The sequence below is a fragment of the Siphateles boraxobius genome, unplaced genomic scaffold (genome assembly GCF_051911475.1).
Source record: "Siphateles boraxobius isolate OS27281-9 unplaced genomic scaffold, OSU_SipBor_1 238, whole genome shotgun sequence".
Classification (NCBI taxonomy): domain Eukaryota; kingdom Metazoa; phylum Chordata; class Actinopteri; order Cypriniformes; family Leuciscidae; genus Siphateles; species Siphateles boraxobius.
The window spans coordinates 131,735-149,884 of record NW_027508853.1 but is presented as its reverse complement, the minus strand read 5'-3'; the positions used below and the strand labels follow the sequence as shown (position 1 = coordinate 149,884).

Sequence of the window (18,150 nt, the reverse complement as noted above, 5' to 3'; positions counted from 1 at the left end):
CTTTGTTAAATTTATCTCAATAATTAATAAGAAACTAAAACTAAAGCATTTATTTAATTATTTTGTCAATCGGCCTTTTAATGTGTTCTTTTTTTATAATTATCGCAGATGAATATTTGGAGAAACCGAGGTTGATTGAGCCAGTTAATGAGATCATCAAAGTTCAGAGAGGTAAGCTGGAGATTTATTTTAATTATCAGAATATATTTATTTATTCATGTATCTTTTATTTATCTCAGTTTTTTAGGTACTCATATGTTCTGTACACTCAAAGTTCAGTTACTTGCGCAATAAACCACATCCTGCAACTAAAGTCACTGTAACCCTTTTACAATAAGTTCCAATTTCCTGACATTAACCATGAGCAATACTTCCAAAACATTTCTTGGTCACACTTTACAATAAGGTTCATAAGTTTCATTATTTAATGTTTTAACTAACATGACCTAACAACGAGCAATACATTTGTCACATTATTTAGTAATGTTAGTGAATAAAAATCCAGCTGTTCATTGATTGTTCATGTTAGTTCACAATGCATTAACTAATGTTAACAAATACAACATTTGATTTTAATAATGCATTAGTAAATGTTGAAATTAATATTAAATAAGATTAATAAATGCTGTGAAGTATTGCTCATTCTTGTTAACGAAGGTAGTTAAATAATGTTAACTAATGAACCTTTTGTAAAGTGTTACCCATTTCTTAAATGTAAATTTCAACATTTAACAATACATTATTAAAATTATAAGTTGTGTCTGTTAATATTATTAAATGAACCCGAGCTAACAAGAACTAGTAACGAACAGTTGTATTTTCATTAACTAATGTTAACAAAGATGAATAAATACTGTAGAAAATGTATTGATCATTGTTATATAATGTTTGTTAATGCATGAACTAATGTTAACTAATGGGCTCTTATTGTTACCGAAGCTACAACTGTAAGTGTGTGTGACCTGTGAGAGTCGGAGAATATTATGAACTCGAGCTGTGTTTGTTTGTTTTAAAGGTTCATCCTTCAGGAAGGATTGTGTTGTATTTGTTCCGGGAAAAGGCATTCCCCTGGTGGCAGTGCTGTGGAAAGTTGTGGAAGAGGAATTTATCTCCGAAAACAAGTCGCTTCGCATTCATCAGGATCGCATGAAGTGAGTACTGAATTTAGCTGTGTTTCAGATTACACAAAGACAGGGAATGAAGTTTGAATGAAGTATCCTTTGTTGTTTGAAACGATACAGACTAGATTTATATATTTATTATGAACAATCTTTTGATAAACTTCCTACAAGAAAAAAGAGAAAATACTCAAAATAAACAAAGCACCTTTCATTTGTCACTATAACAGACGTAGTCCAGTAAGAGGTGTGTGTGTACGTGTATGTGTATTTGTGTGTGTGTGCGTGCGTGCGTGCGTGCGTGCGTGCGTGTGTATGTGTGTGTGTGTGTGCGTGAACCTCACTCCCCTGATCTCAACAGACTGTGGTCTTTAGCCTCCATGTTTGAGCGCTCGCCTCTCACGCATACGCATCCGGGTTCGAGTCTCGCTTGGAGCGGGCAATTCGAGCTGGAGGGGCTACATAATGCATTTCAATAGTTGGATAATACAAAAAAAAGCTGTTACCACATGATTATTTTATATTTAAAACATTTTCATTAATTTTTCCCAGTCAAAATTATGTCACAGTTATGCATTGTGATATATGCCATTACTTATATGAGTATAAGTAAAAAGAGATATAAGAGTTCAGTCATGCCTGATATAGACCTGTAGGCATATTATCATGCATCTGTCATGAGTCACAACAGAAGGAAAATATTAATATAAAAAAAGACTAATTGTAAAAAGATAATAACTTTATTGACAGTAGAACCATACCGTTTTCACAGTTTCTGTGTGGGATTTATTATAAGGGATTACAATTATTAGGTGAAAGAATATATATTGGTAAATATTCCTGTTTATTAGTAGGCAATGTTATAACGGTGAATTATAATCAATATAATTTTAAGTTGAAAGTTTAACTGTGTCCTTTGCTCTTAAAGTGAAAGCAGAACGGAGGAGGGTTTTGTGTTAGTGCGCACACTCTCCGTGTCAGATGTTTGGCAGGAAGATTTCTATCTAAACTTCACCTGTATGGTGTCCAGCAGCCGAGGAACCCCGAGCGGACAGTTCTCACTCATTCCTGCAGGTGCGACTCAAGCATCACAGCATCACAGCATCACAGCATCACAGCATCACACCATCACAGCATCACAGCATCACACCATCACACCATCACAGCATCACAGCATCACAGCATCACACCATCACACCATCACAGCATAACACCATCACAGCATCACACCATCACACCATCACACCATCACAGCATCACACCATCACACCATCACACCATCACAGCATCACAGCATCACACCATCACACCATCACAGCATAACAGCATCACACCATCACACCATCACACCATCACACCATCACAGCATCACACCATCACACCATCACAGCATCACACCATCACAGCATCACAGCATAACACCATCATTCTATCACACCATCACAGCATCACACCATCACAGCATCACACCATCACAGCATCACAGCATCACACCATCATTCCATCACACCATCACAGCATCACAGCATCACACCATCACACCATCACAGCATCACACCATCACAGCATCACACCATCACAGCATCACACCATCATTCCATCACAGCATCACACCATCACAGCATCACACCATCACAGCATCACAGCATCACAGCATCACTCCATCACACCATCACAGCATCACACCATCACAGCATCACACCATCATTCCATCACACCATCACAGCATCACAGCATCACACCATCACAGCATCACACCATCATTCCATCACAGCATCACAGCATCACACCATCACAGCATCACACCATCACAGCATCACACCATCACAGCATCACAGCATCACACCATCACAGCATCACACCATCACAGCATCACACCATCATTCCATCACATCATCACAGTATCACTCCATCACACCATCACAGCATCACACCATCATTCCATCACAGCATCACTCCATCACACCATCACAGCATCACACCATCACAGCATCATTCCATCACACAATCACAGCATCACACCATCACACCATCACAGCATCACACCATCATTCCATCACAGCATCACACCATCACAGCATCACACCATCATTCCATCACACCATCACAGCATCACACCATCACAGCATCACACCATCACACCATCATTCCATCACACCATCACAGCATCACAGCATCACACCATCACACCATCACAGCATCACACCATCACAGCATCACACCATCATTCCATCACATCATCACAGTATCACTCCATCACACCATCACAGCATCACACCATCATTCCATCACAGCATCACTCCATCACAGCATCACACCATCATTCCATCACAGCATCACTCCATCACAGCATCACACCATCATTCCATCACACCATCACAGCATCACTCCATCATTCCATCACACCATCACAGTATCACTCCATCACACCATCACAGCATCACACCATCATTCCATCACACCATCACAGCATCACTCCATCACAGCATCACACCATCATTCCATCACACCATCACAGCATCACTCCATCACTGCATCACACCATCACACCATCATTCCATCACACCATCACAGCATCACACCATCACACCATCACAGCATCACTCCATCATTCCATCACACCATCACAGTATCACTCCATCACAGCATCACACCATCATTCCATCACACCATCACAGCATCACACCATCACAGCATCACACCATCATTCCATCACAGCATCACTCCATCACAGCATCACTCCATCACAGCATCACTCCATCACAGCATCACTCCATCACAGCATCACTCCATCACAGCATCACACCATCATTCCATCACAGCATCACTCCATCACAGCATCACTCCATCACAGCATCACACCATCATTCCATCACACAATCACAGCATCACACCTCACAGCATCACACCATCATTCCATCACAGCATCACAGCATCACACCATCATTCCATCACACCATCACAGCATCACACCATCACAGCATCACACCATCATTCCATCACACCATCACAGCATCACAGCATCACACCATCACAGCATCACAGCATCACACCATCACAGCATCACACCATCATTCCATCACATCATCGCAGTATCACTCCATCACACCATCACAGCATCACACCATCATTCCATCACAGCATCACTCCATCACACCATCACAGCATCACACCATCATTCCATCACAGCATCACTCCATCACACCATCACAGCATCACACCATCATTCCATCACACCATCACACCATCACAGCATCACTCCATCATTCCATCACACCATCACAGTATCACTCCATCACACCATCACAGCATCACACCATCATTCCATCACACCATCACTCCATCACAGCATCACACCATCATTCCATCACACCATCACAGCATCACTCCATCACTGCATCACACCATCATTCCATCACACCATCACAGCATCACTCCATCATTCCATCACAGTATCACTCCATCACAGCATCACACCATCATTCCATCACACCATCACAGCATCACTCCATCACACCATCACAGCATCACACCATCATTCCATCACAGCATCACTCCATCACAGCATCACTCCATCACAGCATCACTCCATCACAGCATCACTCCATCACAGCATCACACCATCATTCCATCACAGCATCACACCATCATTCCATCACAGCATCACTCCATCACAGCATCACTCCATCACAGCATCACACCATCATTCCATCACACAATCACAGCATCACACCTCACAGCATCACACCATCATTCCATCACACCATCACAGCATCACACCTCACAGCATCACACCATCATTCCATCACAGCATCACACCATCATTCCATCACAGCATCACACCATCACTCCATCACAGCATCACACATCACTCCATCACACCATCACAGCAACACACCATCATTCCATCACTCCATCACAGCATCACACCATCATTCCATCACACCATCACAGCAACACACCATCACAGCATCATACCATCATTCCATCACAGCATCACACCTCACAGCATCACAGTATCACTCCATCACATCATCACTCTAACCCTAACCTCCATCACACATTACTCCATCACACCATCACAGCAGCACACCGTCACTCCATCACACCATCGCAGCATCACACCATCATTCCATCACACCATCACATCATCACAGCATCACTCCATCACAGCATCACACCATCACTCCATCACATCATCACAGTATCACAGCATCACACCATCATTCCATCACAGCATCACACCATCACTCCATCACTCCATCACACCATCACAGCATCACACCATCACAGCATCACACATCACTCCATCACACCATCACAGCAACACACCATCATTCCATCACTCCATCACAGCATCACATCATCATTCCATCACACCATCACAGCAACACACCATCACAGCATCACACCATCACAGCATCACAGCATCACTCCATCACAGCATCACACCATCACTCCATCACAGCATCACACCATCATTCCATCACACCATCACACCATCACACCATCATTCCATCACACCATCACAGCATCACACCATCATTCCATCACACCATCACAGCAAAACTCCATCACAGCATCACACCATCATTCCATCACACCATCACACCATCACAGCATCACACCATCATTCCATCACACCATCACAGCATCACTCCATCACATCATCACACATCACTCCATCACACCATCACAGCATCACACCATCACTCCATCACAGCATCACACATCACTCCATCACACCATCACAGCAACACACCATCATTCCATCACTCTATCACAGCATCACACCATCATTCCATCACACCATCACAGCAACACACCATCACAGCATCACACCATCACAGCATCACTCCATCACTCCATCACAGCATCACACCATCACTCCATCACAGCATCACACCATCATTCCATCACACCATCACAGCATCACACCATCATTCCATCACACCATCACAGCAAAACTCCATCACAGCATCACACCATCATTCCATCACACCATCACAGCAACACACCATCACAGCATCACACCATCATTCCATCACACCATCACAGCATCACTCCATCACATCATCACACATCACTCCATCACACCATCACAGCATCACACCATCATTCCATCACACCATCACTCCATCACATCATCACACATCACTCCATCACAGCATCACACCATCATTCCATCACACCATCACAGCATCACTCCATCACATCATCACACATCACTCCATCACAGCATCACACCATAATTCCATCACACCATCACAGCATCACACCATCACTCCATCACACCATCACAGTATCACTCCATCACATCATCACACATCACTCCATCACCGTATCACTCCATCACATCATCACACATCACTCCATCACACCATCACAGTATCACTCCATCACACCATCACAGTATCACTCCATCACAGCAACACACCATCACTCCATCACACCATCACAGCAACACACCATCATTCCATCACTCCATCACAGCATCACACCATCATTCCATCACACCATCACAGCAACACACCATCACAGCATCACACCATCACAGCATCACTCCATCACAGCATCACACCATCACTCCATCACAGCATCACACCATCATTCCATCACACCATCACACCATCACACCATCATTCCATCACACCATCACAGCATCACACCATCATTCCATCACACCATCACAGCAAAACTCCATCACAGCATCACACCATCATTCCATCACACCATCACAGCAACACACCATCACACCATCATTCCATCACACCATCACAGCATCACTCCATCACATCATCACACATCACTCCATCACACCATCACAGCATCATTCCATCACACCATCACTCCATCACATCATCACACATCACTCCATCACACCATCACAGCATCACACCATCATTCCATCACACCATCACTCCATCACATCATCACACATCACTCCATCACACCATCACAGCATCACACCATCACATCATCACACATCACTCCATCACAGCATCACACCATAATTCCATCACATCATCACACATCACTCCATCACACCATCACAGCATCACACCATCACACATCACTCCATCACAGCATCACACCATAATTCCATCACACCATCACACCATCATTCCATCACACCATCACAGCATCACTCCATCACATCATCACACATCACTCCATCACAGCATCACACCATAATTCCATCACACCATCACACCATCACTCCATCACACCATCACAGTATCACTCCATCACATCATCACACATCACTCCATCACCGTATCACTCCATCACATCATCACACATCACTCCATCACACCATCACAGTATCACTCCATCACACCATCACAGTATCACTCCATCACAGCAACACTCCATCACACCATCACAGTATCACTCCATCACACCATCACAGTATCACTCCATCACAGCAACACTCCATCACACCATCACAGCATCACTCCATCACCATCACAGCTTTTTAACACTTTATTAGTCCAAAATCTTGCTGCATGAAATATAATTTTGTTATCGGCTGTTGTTGTTTCGCTTTGAGTGTCGACAGACCAGTGACTAGTTAACTGCTTAAATGAGCAATGGGTGTTTCTCCTTTAGTGGCTGACATTTAGAAGAAGTGAAAACCATCAAAGTCACAAGTCTTCACCATATTTGTGGTTTTATTTTGGGAAAATCTATTGGTTTGTCTGAAGTTTTAATGGTTGACTATACATTAAATCACTCAAATAATTTGAATTATTGAACATATTAAATTAATAATTATATCTCATTTATGTTGATTCAACATAAAGATATGTGGACTCGATGTGTTAATAATTTTATTATTAAACCACAACCCTAATAATTTATATATTTATTTACTTTTTTAAAATAATATTTTGAATGCACCTTTGTCCATTATTTTATTAACTAGTTTATTTACTTGTTGACTTTTGTAGATACCGGCATCGTTTTCATGACACATTTGCCTTGTTTATTTATTAAATAGTTGTATTATTTATTCTGTTTACAGAATGACATGTTTTAAAGTTTATAATGCTTTCAAATGATTTTAAAGATTGGTATGTGGAAAATAAAATTTCTATAAGCAATCATATGATCTACTTTCACTATTATACCAGCAACACATAAACAGATTTCCACATCCACAGATCCGAATCTCTTTTTGCTTCTCGGGCTTCTCCTGGGGTCGGTGGCACTGCTTTTCATGATGGGAGTTTTTCTGTGCACCGTATTCAAAGTGGAGCTGGCCTTGTGGGTTCGGACTGTGTTTCCATTCCTCTACAAAACCACAGGTACTCATATAAACAGGAAATATACTTTTGCACGTTAGCAGTTACTTGGAAATAACTAAGTTACAAAACTGGAGTTCACACCTTCCCCTGCGGTCAAAGCATTACAGGACATGCTGAAACTGTGTTTCTGATGATGTTTCTTCTAGATGGTGATGGTAAGCAGTATGACGCCTACATTGCCTATCCGAGAGTCCTTGATGGCTCGAGTGAAAAGGCTGAGGTGTTTGCGATGAGCACTTTGCCGCAGGTCTTGGAGGGCCGGTACGGTTACAAACTTTTCATCCTGGGCCGGGACGGTCTACCTGGAGAAGGTAATTAAAAAGTTTGTAACAAAACAAAGCCCTGTAATATAAACCAGCAGTTCTTCTTGTGATCACATTGGAAATCAATGCAAACATTAGCTGTATTACAGCAGTCTGGGTTAGGGCTGCATTATTTAGGGAAAACATCTATTTGGGATTATAATGATAAGGTTTGCTGTGCTTGCTAGTAGGGCTGCACAATTTGGCCCAAAATTTTGTGATTTTATATATCAACATGACTAAATAATAATTTTTAATATTGTTTTGTTATTAATATCAAACAAAATGTTATAATTATAAATAATGAGTAATCAAGAAAATAATATAATAATTAATAAGAATGGTGCATGTTATTTCATGTCCCCTCATTATTTGTGGTGAAAAGCTGTGTAATAAGTCATACATTTTAGGTAATTTTTGAGAGCCTGATTACAAAAACACAAGTCTCACCATTAAAAGCCACGTCCCAAACACAATTATAATGATGTTCTCATCATAATTCTATGTAGCTGATATGACAGACTTGCGCTGCACATGTTGCACTGAACTGTATTTTCCTATTCCTATAAGTGATTCCAATCATATTTAAAGCAATTTAAAACCATCATGTTGAACAGTGCGCATCTCAAGTGTCTCAGCTGAAGGAAATAATACATTATTCATCGGCTTTAATAAATCGGCCAAATCTTTTTTTCGGCCCGATAACGATAACATTAAAAATTAAGATATGTCAGCATTGATATCGATATGCTGGCCGATATATTGTGCGTGCCTAATGTTAACTTGAATCCCGATGTTCTTCCTGGCTGATTCTCCTCTTCATGTTTCCAGCGGTGGTGGATGTTGTAGAGGAGGCTCTGACCCACTGTCGTCGACTTCTTCTCCTCTACACCTCGACGTCTCTCTGCAGTCCCGAGGCGCTGGAGTGGGCCGAGCAGCAGACGGGCCTGTACCGAGGGCTCGTGGAGAACACCGTGAGCATCGTGCTCCTGGAGCTGGAGGAGATCCGAGAGCCCGACCGCCTGCCTCACTCAGTGAGACTCCTCAAGGAGAAACAGGGAGTGTTACAAGCCTGGAAGAGAAGGAAGAGGTGGATGTGCTGCGACGGGAAGATGGAGGAGCGTTCGACCTCTCTCGACCCCTCGGCACGCTTCTGGAGGGAGGTGCGCTACCATATGCCTGTCAGAGGAAAAGCCAAAAACAGGAATTGGTTTAGTTTCTAGCTTGAAGGGATGCAGTCAGCAATCTGGAGGTGAAAAGAAGCTTTAGCTTTGCCTTTAACTATCGAGTGCAACAGGGACCACACACTTTTTCACCAGCCTTTCTTCCAGAGTTTTTTGTTTTGTTTTTTGTTTTAGTAAAGAAATATAAACAGAAAAGCCAAACGTGTCAGCTCCCACATGGATCTGAATATTGCAGTCTTTTCTCTTTATTTTTGGAGACAAACCACTCATCCCTAGATGCATTTTGAATATATATGTGTATCTTTTATTAATGGAGGTAAATTTTCTCGATTTTTACTTCTGGAGCCCAATTGCTCCTTAAATTACAACCCAAAAATATCAACCACAGAACTCTTGATAGGAAGACCCAGAGATCTGTTGCGCACTGAATCGGAAACCGAAACCAGCACAATGTTTTCAGGTTCACGTGAGAGCTGAAAGTGAACTCAGGCTGCTTTTACACTTGGCATTAACATGCGATCTCCGTGGTCAGATCAAGCTGACCGGATCATAAGCCAGTCAGGACACGCTGCGTTTAGACCTGTCCACATCAAGCGGCTTCTGTATCAGGATAACAGATCGGATCTCGCATTCCCACGGGAAAAAAAAGAAAAGAAAAAAAAAGAATGGCTCCGGTGCAAAGTCGTGGGTTTTACTTTTAAAAACAGTTTTCAGTCGGGGGACATTTTACAAATCTCGCAAAATGAGGATGATGAAGAGGCTGCAAGTCCTAATAATGTGGACAGATGCCGTAATGGAAACGGTACAGAGAAACGTGTCCGAGAACGTTGCAGCTGTGGTTGGAAAAATGCGCTTTCTTTACAGAAAATGAATGGTTCTACAACTTTAGGGTGCAAAAGCAAACATTTCAGTATATTTGCGATGTACTTGGCACTCGACTGTATCGCAAAATTACACCGCTCTCAGTACCGGAGAGAGGAGGGGAATAATGACAGTGGGGGGGGGGGGGGGGGGTGTGACGTCCACCTGTGAATGCAGACACGATGGCTGGATTGTTTACATTACACTGAGATCCAATCACAATGCATCCTCGACTCCCTCCGGACCTGGACACACTGATCGGATAACATTCCCATCAGAAGCGCGTTTACACTTGTCTTTTTAATGTGTATGTGGAACATCCGGATACAGGTCGCATGTTAATGCCCAGTGTGATGAAGAGAACTTGAGCTCTTGCACACCAGTCATTCTGTGGACACAAAATCGAAAACTGTAAATACTATGTCAGATGTGAAATATGTATATAAAAACCAAAAGATTTTATGATTTTTGTCATTTTTTCACAATTCATACTTGTGCTCTTGTGTTTATAATACAAGGATTCACACACAATCAGTGATATATTTCTTGCTTAATGTGTTTTATTTTTTATGATTTTTACTCCAAATATCTTTACATTTTTTATGTTCTATGAATATTCAATTCACATTTATTTGTATAGCACTTTTCACAATACACATCGTTTCAAAGCAGCTTTACAGAGTCCACATTACAATTTAGAGTGATATGTTATCAGAAGAAGCTGTCTAAGTTATGAATTTAATATAGAATTGTACATATACAAAATCACAGTTAGCTAAAAATTTATTAATGTAATAATTTAAAGCAGAAACAATCAGATTATTGAAGTAATGAATACTTGTTTGTTATCAATTGATTATGACATTTAGAAAAATGTAGCAATATATAGAGACAGATTTTTTTAAGTGCCCCATGATGCTTTTTGAGATATCACCTTTCATATAGTAAGTAATAAAGCTGTTTGTGAATGTAAAAAATCTGCAAAGATCAAAGTGCAGATAACTGGTATTCATGTTTGTCATGTTAGACTCAGTTCGTGCTGAACCTGTGTAGGTTTGTAACTCGTTTGCATAATGCCTTTATTGACCTTCATTGGCCTTCATGCTGCCCGCTAACAATGACGCCATCGTAACTGTTCGTATCACTAGACGTGCATCCCGATTCGAAGGCTGTGCTCGAGGGGCGACGAAGGCTGTCCCAGTTCGAAGGGGCCATCAAATGCTCAGTACGTTCCTCGGGCCCTGAAGGACACAGATGGACCCTGGGTTAGGACCCACACTCAGGCCCTAAAGAGAGCAGTCAGAACAATGGAGCGAAACTGGAAGAAAACAAAACTAGAGGTATTTCGGATTTCATGGAAGGAGACCACGATTGCTTACAGAGAGGCTTTAAAAACTGCTAGATCTGCTTATTTTTCAACCCTATTAGAAGAAAATAAACAAAACCCTAGGTATTTATTTGAAACAGTGGCTAAACTAATGAAAAATAAAGCTTCAAGCCCAGATGTTTCCAAGCAGCACAGCAGTAATGACTTTATGAACTTTTTTACTTACAAGATTGATGATATCAGGGAGAAAATTATAACTTTTTTAATTCTCAGACTCAGAATGCGGCTGAAATCGAGTTATACTTTTATTTTAGTTAAGCATGACTCGCATGTTTCCGCAACTTTTGAAGTAGCATGGCAGGATAAATGTAACTTTTCCATACTAGCTTGACGTTACCTGCTCCTCCGGTAGTGTGAGACTCGCGGTGAACTGCTGCGTATGAGGAAACTGCAGAAGAAACTCCGCCTACCACTTCATCTCCGGCAAATGCTTCCGCCAAAAAATTTTTTTTATAATATATATTTTTTAATTATTATTGTAAGTGGCAATAGTGTATAAGTGTATTGTTATCTATTATACTATTTGTACTAATAATTATTATTTACAATTATCATAGAGGGCCACAATACATTTGGAAACAAAAGGGGCAGGAGCTTGATTTCTGCATTTCAATTCAATTCAAATCAAATTTATTTGTATAGCGCTTTACACAATACACATTGTCTCAAAGCAGCTTTACAGAAAGTGCATTTCGGAAATGTACATAGAAAAATACAGTTAGTTAATCATGTATTAATTTATGGCATAACATATCGCCGGCTTTGAGTCGTCTCTTCACAGGCGTCGAGTCGTCTCTTCACAGGCGTTGGGGCATCTGAAGTCTCCGTGAGAGGCTGGATACAAACTGGAGCTGACGAACGCTATTTACCTCGGGACTAGCGTCCCGAGATAACAGCAGAAAGGCAGATGGGAAATAATTAGCATAGCTGATGTTCATAATGTTAATGCATTCATTAACCAGTGTAGAGATGATAAAATTGGTGTTATATGATTATATTTTCTTGACCTAGTAAGAACTCTAGCGGCTGCATTTTGCACTAACTGTAGCTTGTTTATTGAGGATGCAGGACAACCAGCTAATAAAGCATTACAGTAATCTAGTCTCGAGGTCATGAATGCATGAACTAACTTTTCTGCATCAGAAACAGATAGCATGTTACGTAGCTTAGCAATGTTTCTAAGGTGGAAAAAGGCTGTTCTTGTAATATATGAAATATGATTTTCGAAAGTCAAGTTGCGGTCTAGTATAACACCCAGGTCTTTTACTGTAGTGGATAAAGTAACAGGACATCCTTCTAAATTAAAGTTGTATTGTAAGGGATTTTGTGGGTAGTTTTTTGGACCAATAAGTAATACCTCCGTTTTATCTGAATTTAATAGCAGGAAATTACACGTCATCCAGCATTTTATATCATTTAGACACTCTGTCAATTTAGATAAGTTAGTGTTTTCATCTGGTCGTGATGAGATATATAATTGAGTGTCATCAGCATAACAGTGGAAATTAATTCCATGTTTTCTTATAATATTACCAAGTGGCAGCATGTATATTGAGAATAGCATTTCTAACATATTTACACTGTTCACTGCGTTTCTAACATATTTACACTTTCCACTGGGTCTCAAACATATTTACACTGTTCATTGCGTTTCTAACATATTTAAACTTTCCACTGGGTTTCTAACATATTTACACAGTTCACTGCGTTTATAACATATGTACACTGTCACTGAGTATATAACATATTTACACTGTCCACTGCGTTTATAACATATGTAGACTGTCACTGCGTTTATAACATATTTACACTGTTCACTGCGTTTATAACATATGTACACTGTCACTGCGTTTATAACATATTTACACTGTTCACTGCGTTTATAACATATTTACACTGTCACTGCGTTTATAACATATGTACACTGTCACTGCGTTTATAACATAACATATGCACACTCTCACTGTGTTTATAACATATGTACACTGTCACTGCGTTTATAACATATGTACACTGTCACTGCGTTTATAACATATTTACACTGTTCACTGCGTTTATAACATATTTACACTGTCACTGCGTTTATAACATATGTACACTGTCACTGCGTTTATAACATATTTACACTGTTCACTGCGTTTATAACATAACATATGCACACTCTCACTGTGTTTATAACATATGTACACTGTCACTGCGTTTATAACATATGTACACTGTCACTGCGTTTATAACATAACATATGCACACTCTCACTGTGTTTATAACATATGTACACTGTCACTGCGTTTATAACATATGTACACTGTCACTGCGTTTATAACATTTTTACACTGTCACTGCGTTTATAACATTTTTACACTGTTCACTGCGTTTATAACATATTTACACTATCACTGCGTTTATAACATATGTACACTGTCCAGTGCGTTTTTAACATATTTACACTGTCACTGCGTTTATAACATATTTACACTGTCCACTGCGTTTATAACATATGTACACTGTCAGTGCGTTTATAACATATGTACACTGTCCAGTGCGTTTATAACATATTTACACTGTCCACTGCGTTTATAACATATTTACACTGTCCACTGCGTTTATAACATATGTACACTGTCACTGCATTTATAACATATTTACACTGTCCACTGTGTTTATAACATATGTACACTGTCACTGCGTTTATAACATATTTACACTGTCACTGCGTTTATAACATATGTGACCAGTCACGGAAACTAGGGACACAAGTCGGTTCTGGGGCATTTTGAGTTATTCATAGATTCTGAGAGTGTAATATCCAAGCTTTCCAACGATGTGTAACATGTGGAAATCTGATAATATTTGGAGAAGTTGTGGCCATTTTAAAGTAGGCACTTAAAAAAGCTCAAAGAGGAGAAAACGAGCTAAAGATTGTGCAGTTCTCACCTGTCTCTGCTGCTGGGGGTGACAATAGGGCTCATTTACATCTCATTTAGATAAGCCATACCCCCTGTAAAGCTCCTCCATGTGCTTTACAGCTTTTTTTACACTTCGAATGAGTGCACTTCTGCCGCACTAGGCGAAAAACAATTGTGCTGCCCCTCTATTTGCAACGTACCAGCAACAACACACAAAGACCAATAATGCCATATAGCCTGCATATAACGCGAAACCAGCAACAACACATAAAGACCAATATGCCATATACATATAACGCAAAACCAGCAACAACACACAAAGACCAATATGCCATATAGCCTGCATATAACGCAAAACCAGCAACAACACACAAAGGCCAATATGCCATATACATACAGTATAACGCAAAACCAGCAACAACACACAAAGACCAATATGCCATATACATATAACGCAAAACCAACAACAACAAACAAAGACCAATAAGCCATAGGCCTACATATAGCGCAAATAGTACGCAACGCTCGTGTGCCCAAAATGTCAACAATATTAAAGTTTATGTAGGAGGCAAATGCCTGCTGGCATTTTTCTTTAAGCAGTCATTTCTGCAATTTTCCAAATAATCACATTTCACCTCCTCAAATTACTGTTGCAAATCTCTTTACACCACTTTCTTATGTGCGTATACACACACAAATGAAATGTCCGCAAGCACATTATATCATCAGCAGGTTCAGCATCTTAAATAACGACTAAAGAGCAAATGAAGCTTAACTTACATTTCAGAAACACGCACGGCAGGCCTTCATCGCAGCAGCAAAGGTCTTAACTGCATCCTCTATTTCGATTCTCCGTCACATATGAAACAGCCAGCCACCGCTGTCAGCGAGCCGAGCCGCCGTATTGAAGCACTGAGGGCGAGCGCGCTGCGCCCATACCTCCGGTTCAGTTTCCCGAGCCCACGAAGTGCGGCGAAAACATTTTCGGTGTAACTGCCAGACGGTTCATCTCGTCTGCGACAATCTTTGCGGCATCCATCTTCATTGAATTTTGATATCAGAGAGAGCTGGCCAGAGCACAGCATAATAAGTAGCCATGTGGTTGACTTGGAGGGCGGGGGCAAAAGCGCCGGGTTATTCAGTATGGAAATACACACAGACAATGACACGCCACGCCCCTACTGCATGCTAGAATCTACGAAAACAAGCCGATTTCAACCTCAAAATGTAAGCTTTTAAATATACCAATACTGCTATCTCAAACATGGAGAGGCTTCTTCGTGATTTCAATTAACAGATTCTCCAAAAAATTGACACTGTCCACTGCGTTTATAACATATGTACACTGTCACTGCGTTTATAACATATTTACACTGTCCACTGCTTTAACATATTTACACTGTCCACTGTGTTTCTAACATATTTACAATGTCCACTGCATTTCTAACATATTTACACTGTCCACTGCGTTTCTAACATATTTACACTGTCCACTGCGTTTCTATCATATTTACACTGTCCACTGCGTTTCTATCATATTTACACTGAAGGAACAGAAATGGGACTGATGTACTCAAACATATAACTTTATTAAACACTAGACAATAATATATTGGTTGGCAATCAGAGCAAGCAAATGTTCCCCATAGGTAACACTGAACAAAATTCTACAATAAAAAAAGTCACAGTGAATTAAGTCTCATAGTAGATGAGTTACAGTGTATAAGTCTCATAATTCATAGGCTACAGTGAAAAAAGTCGAATAAATAGATACTTTTCACATACACACACTCCAACACTGTAAGAGATACTTCACATCAAATAAGCCGTACACAAACACTAACATGGTGTTTCACACTAGTGAACACTGCAAAATAAGCACTTTCCACACAGGAGATATTGCACAATGCCCATAGGCTGAATACGGTGATATAATGATTACCAAACAAACAGACGAAACAAACAAACAAAACACAAGTAAGCAGGCTATCACTAGCAGGCCTCCACCCTAGGCCTACCTAATTCCAGGTCCGCACAGAACGATGGTGGCAGATTTCCGACGCACGCACATACATCCAAAGAAATGAAAACTAAAACAGTGATTAAACCCAGGAAAAACAGTGGCTAGTTGGACAGACGAAGGCAATCCTCCTGTAATCACAAGCATAAATGGTTTATAATGCTACGTTTGGTAACATCGTGACAATTTAAAACAAGATTAGATCTCTGACTGAAAGACTATAACTATAACTAACGAAAAAGAAAGCTTCAAGCCCAGAAGTTTCCAAGAAACACAGCAGTAATGACTTTATGAACTTCTTCACTTATAAGATTGATAATATTAGGGACAAATTATAACTATGCAACCGTCTACTACAGTATCGGATCAGGGAGTGCATTGTAGTCTCCCTGAGGAAAAATTTGATTAATTTGTTGCTATAGGAGAGGAAGAATTTTGCAAACTCGTTAATTCATCTAAATTGACAACATGTATGTTAGACCCTATACTGACTAAGCTGCTGAAAGAGATGCTTCGAGAGGTCATAGATCCTCTTCTTAATATCATTAATTCGTCCTTGTCTCTAGGAGACGTACCAAAAACCTTTAAGCTGGCTATGATTAAACCGCTTGTTAAAAAAACGCAACTTGATTATACAAAATTAGTCAATTACAGGCTGATCTCAAATCTACCTTTTCTGTCAAAGATACTAGAAACGGCAGTATCCTCACAACTGTGTTCCTTTCTTGAAAGAAATGGTATTTGCGAGGACTGCGCATCCGCGTGCGGTTTGTGTTTGGAGCTCTGTCGAATTGATTCATAAATCCTTGATTTTCTTCTTTACCAATCATTTATAAACAAGCACTATCTATTTTTACAGCATGTGAACCTATCTTCCATACTATTCCTTATAAAAAACAATTGGATTGCTTTGATATCGCTGCTTAGATCCAACTTTCCGAATCTCCGCTACTAGCCTTTAGCCCGCTAGCATAGCACACGTGGCCTCTCGCCTTTCGATCGTCTCATTTACACCCATTTCACTGAAAGGATATGGGTTATATCCAGGATTTTAGTCCTAAA

General features: G+C 40.4%; 1 protein-coding gene across 1 annotated transcript in view; it reads left to right on the top strand.

Annotated features, from left to right (window-relative positions):
• The window catches only part of LOC143748479 (interleukin-1 receptor type 1-like), a 32,540-nt gene extending 21,303 nt beyond the window's left edge, over positions 1 to 11,237 (top strand). Inside the window, exons 6-11 of the mRNA XM_077240524.1 lie at positions 109 to 171; positions 1,016 to 1,151; positions 2,047 to 2,192; positions 8,285 to 8,428; positions 8,575 to 8,739; positions 9,562 to 11,237. Coding sequence (XP_077096639.1) covers positions 109 to 171; positions 1,016 to 1,151; positions 2,047 to 2,192; positions 8,285 to 8,428; positions 8,575 to 8,739; positions 9,562 to 9,953 — 1,046 coding nt within the window. The 3' untranslated portion in view covers positions 9,954 to 11,237. The remainder of the gene's footprint in view (positions 1 to 108; positions 172 to 1,015; positions 1,152 to 2,046; positions 2,193 to 8,284; positions 8,429 to 8,574; positions 8,740 to 9,561) is intronic.
• The last annotated feature ends 6,913 nt before the right edge of the window (positions 11,238 to 18,150 follow it).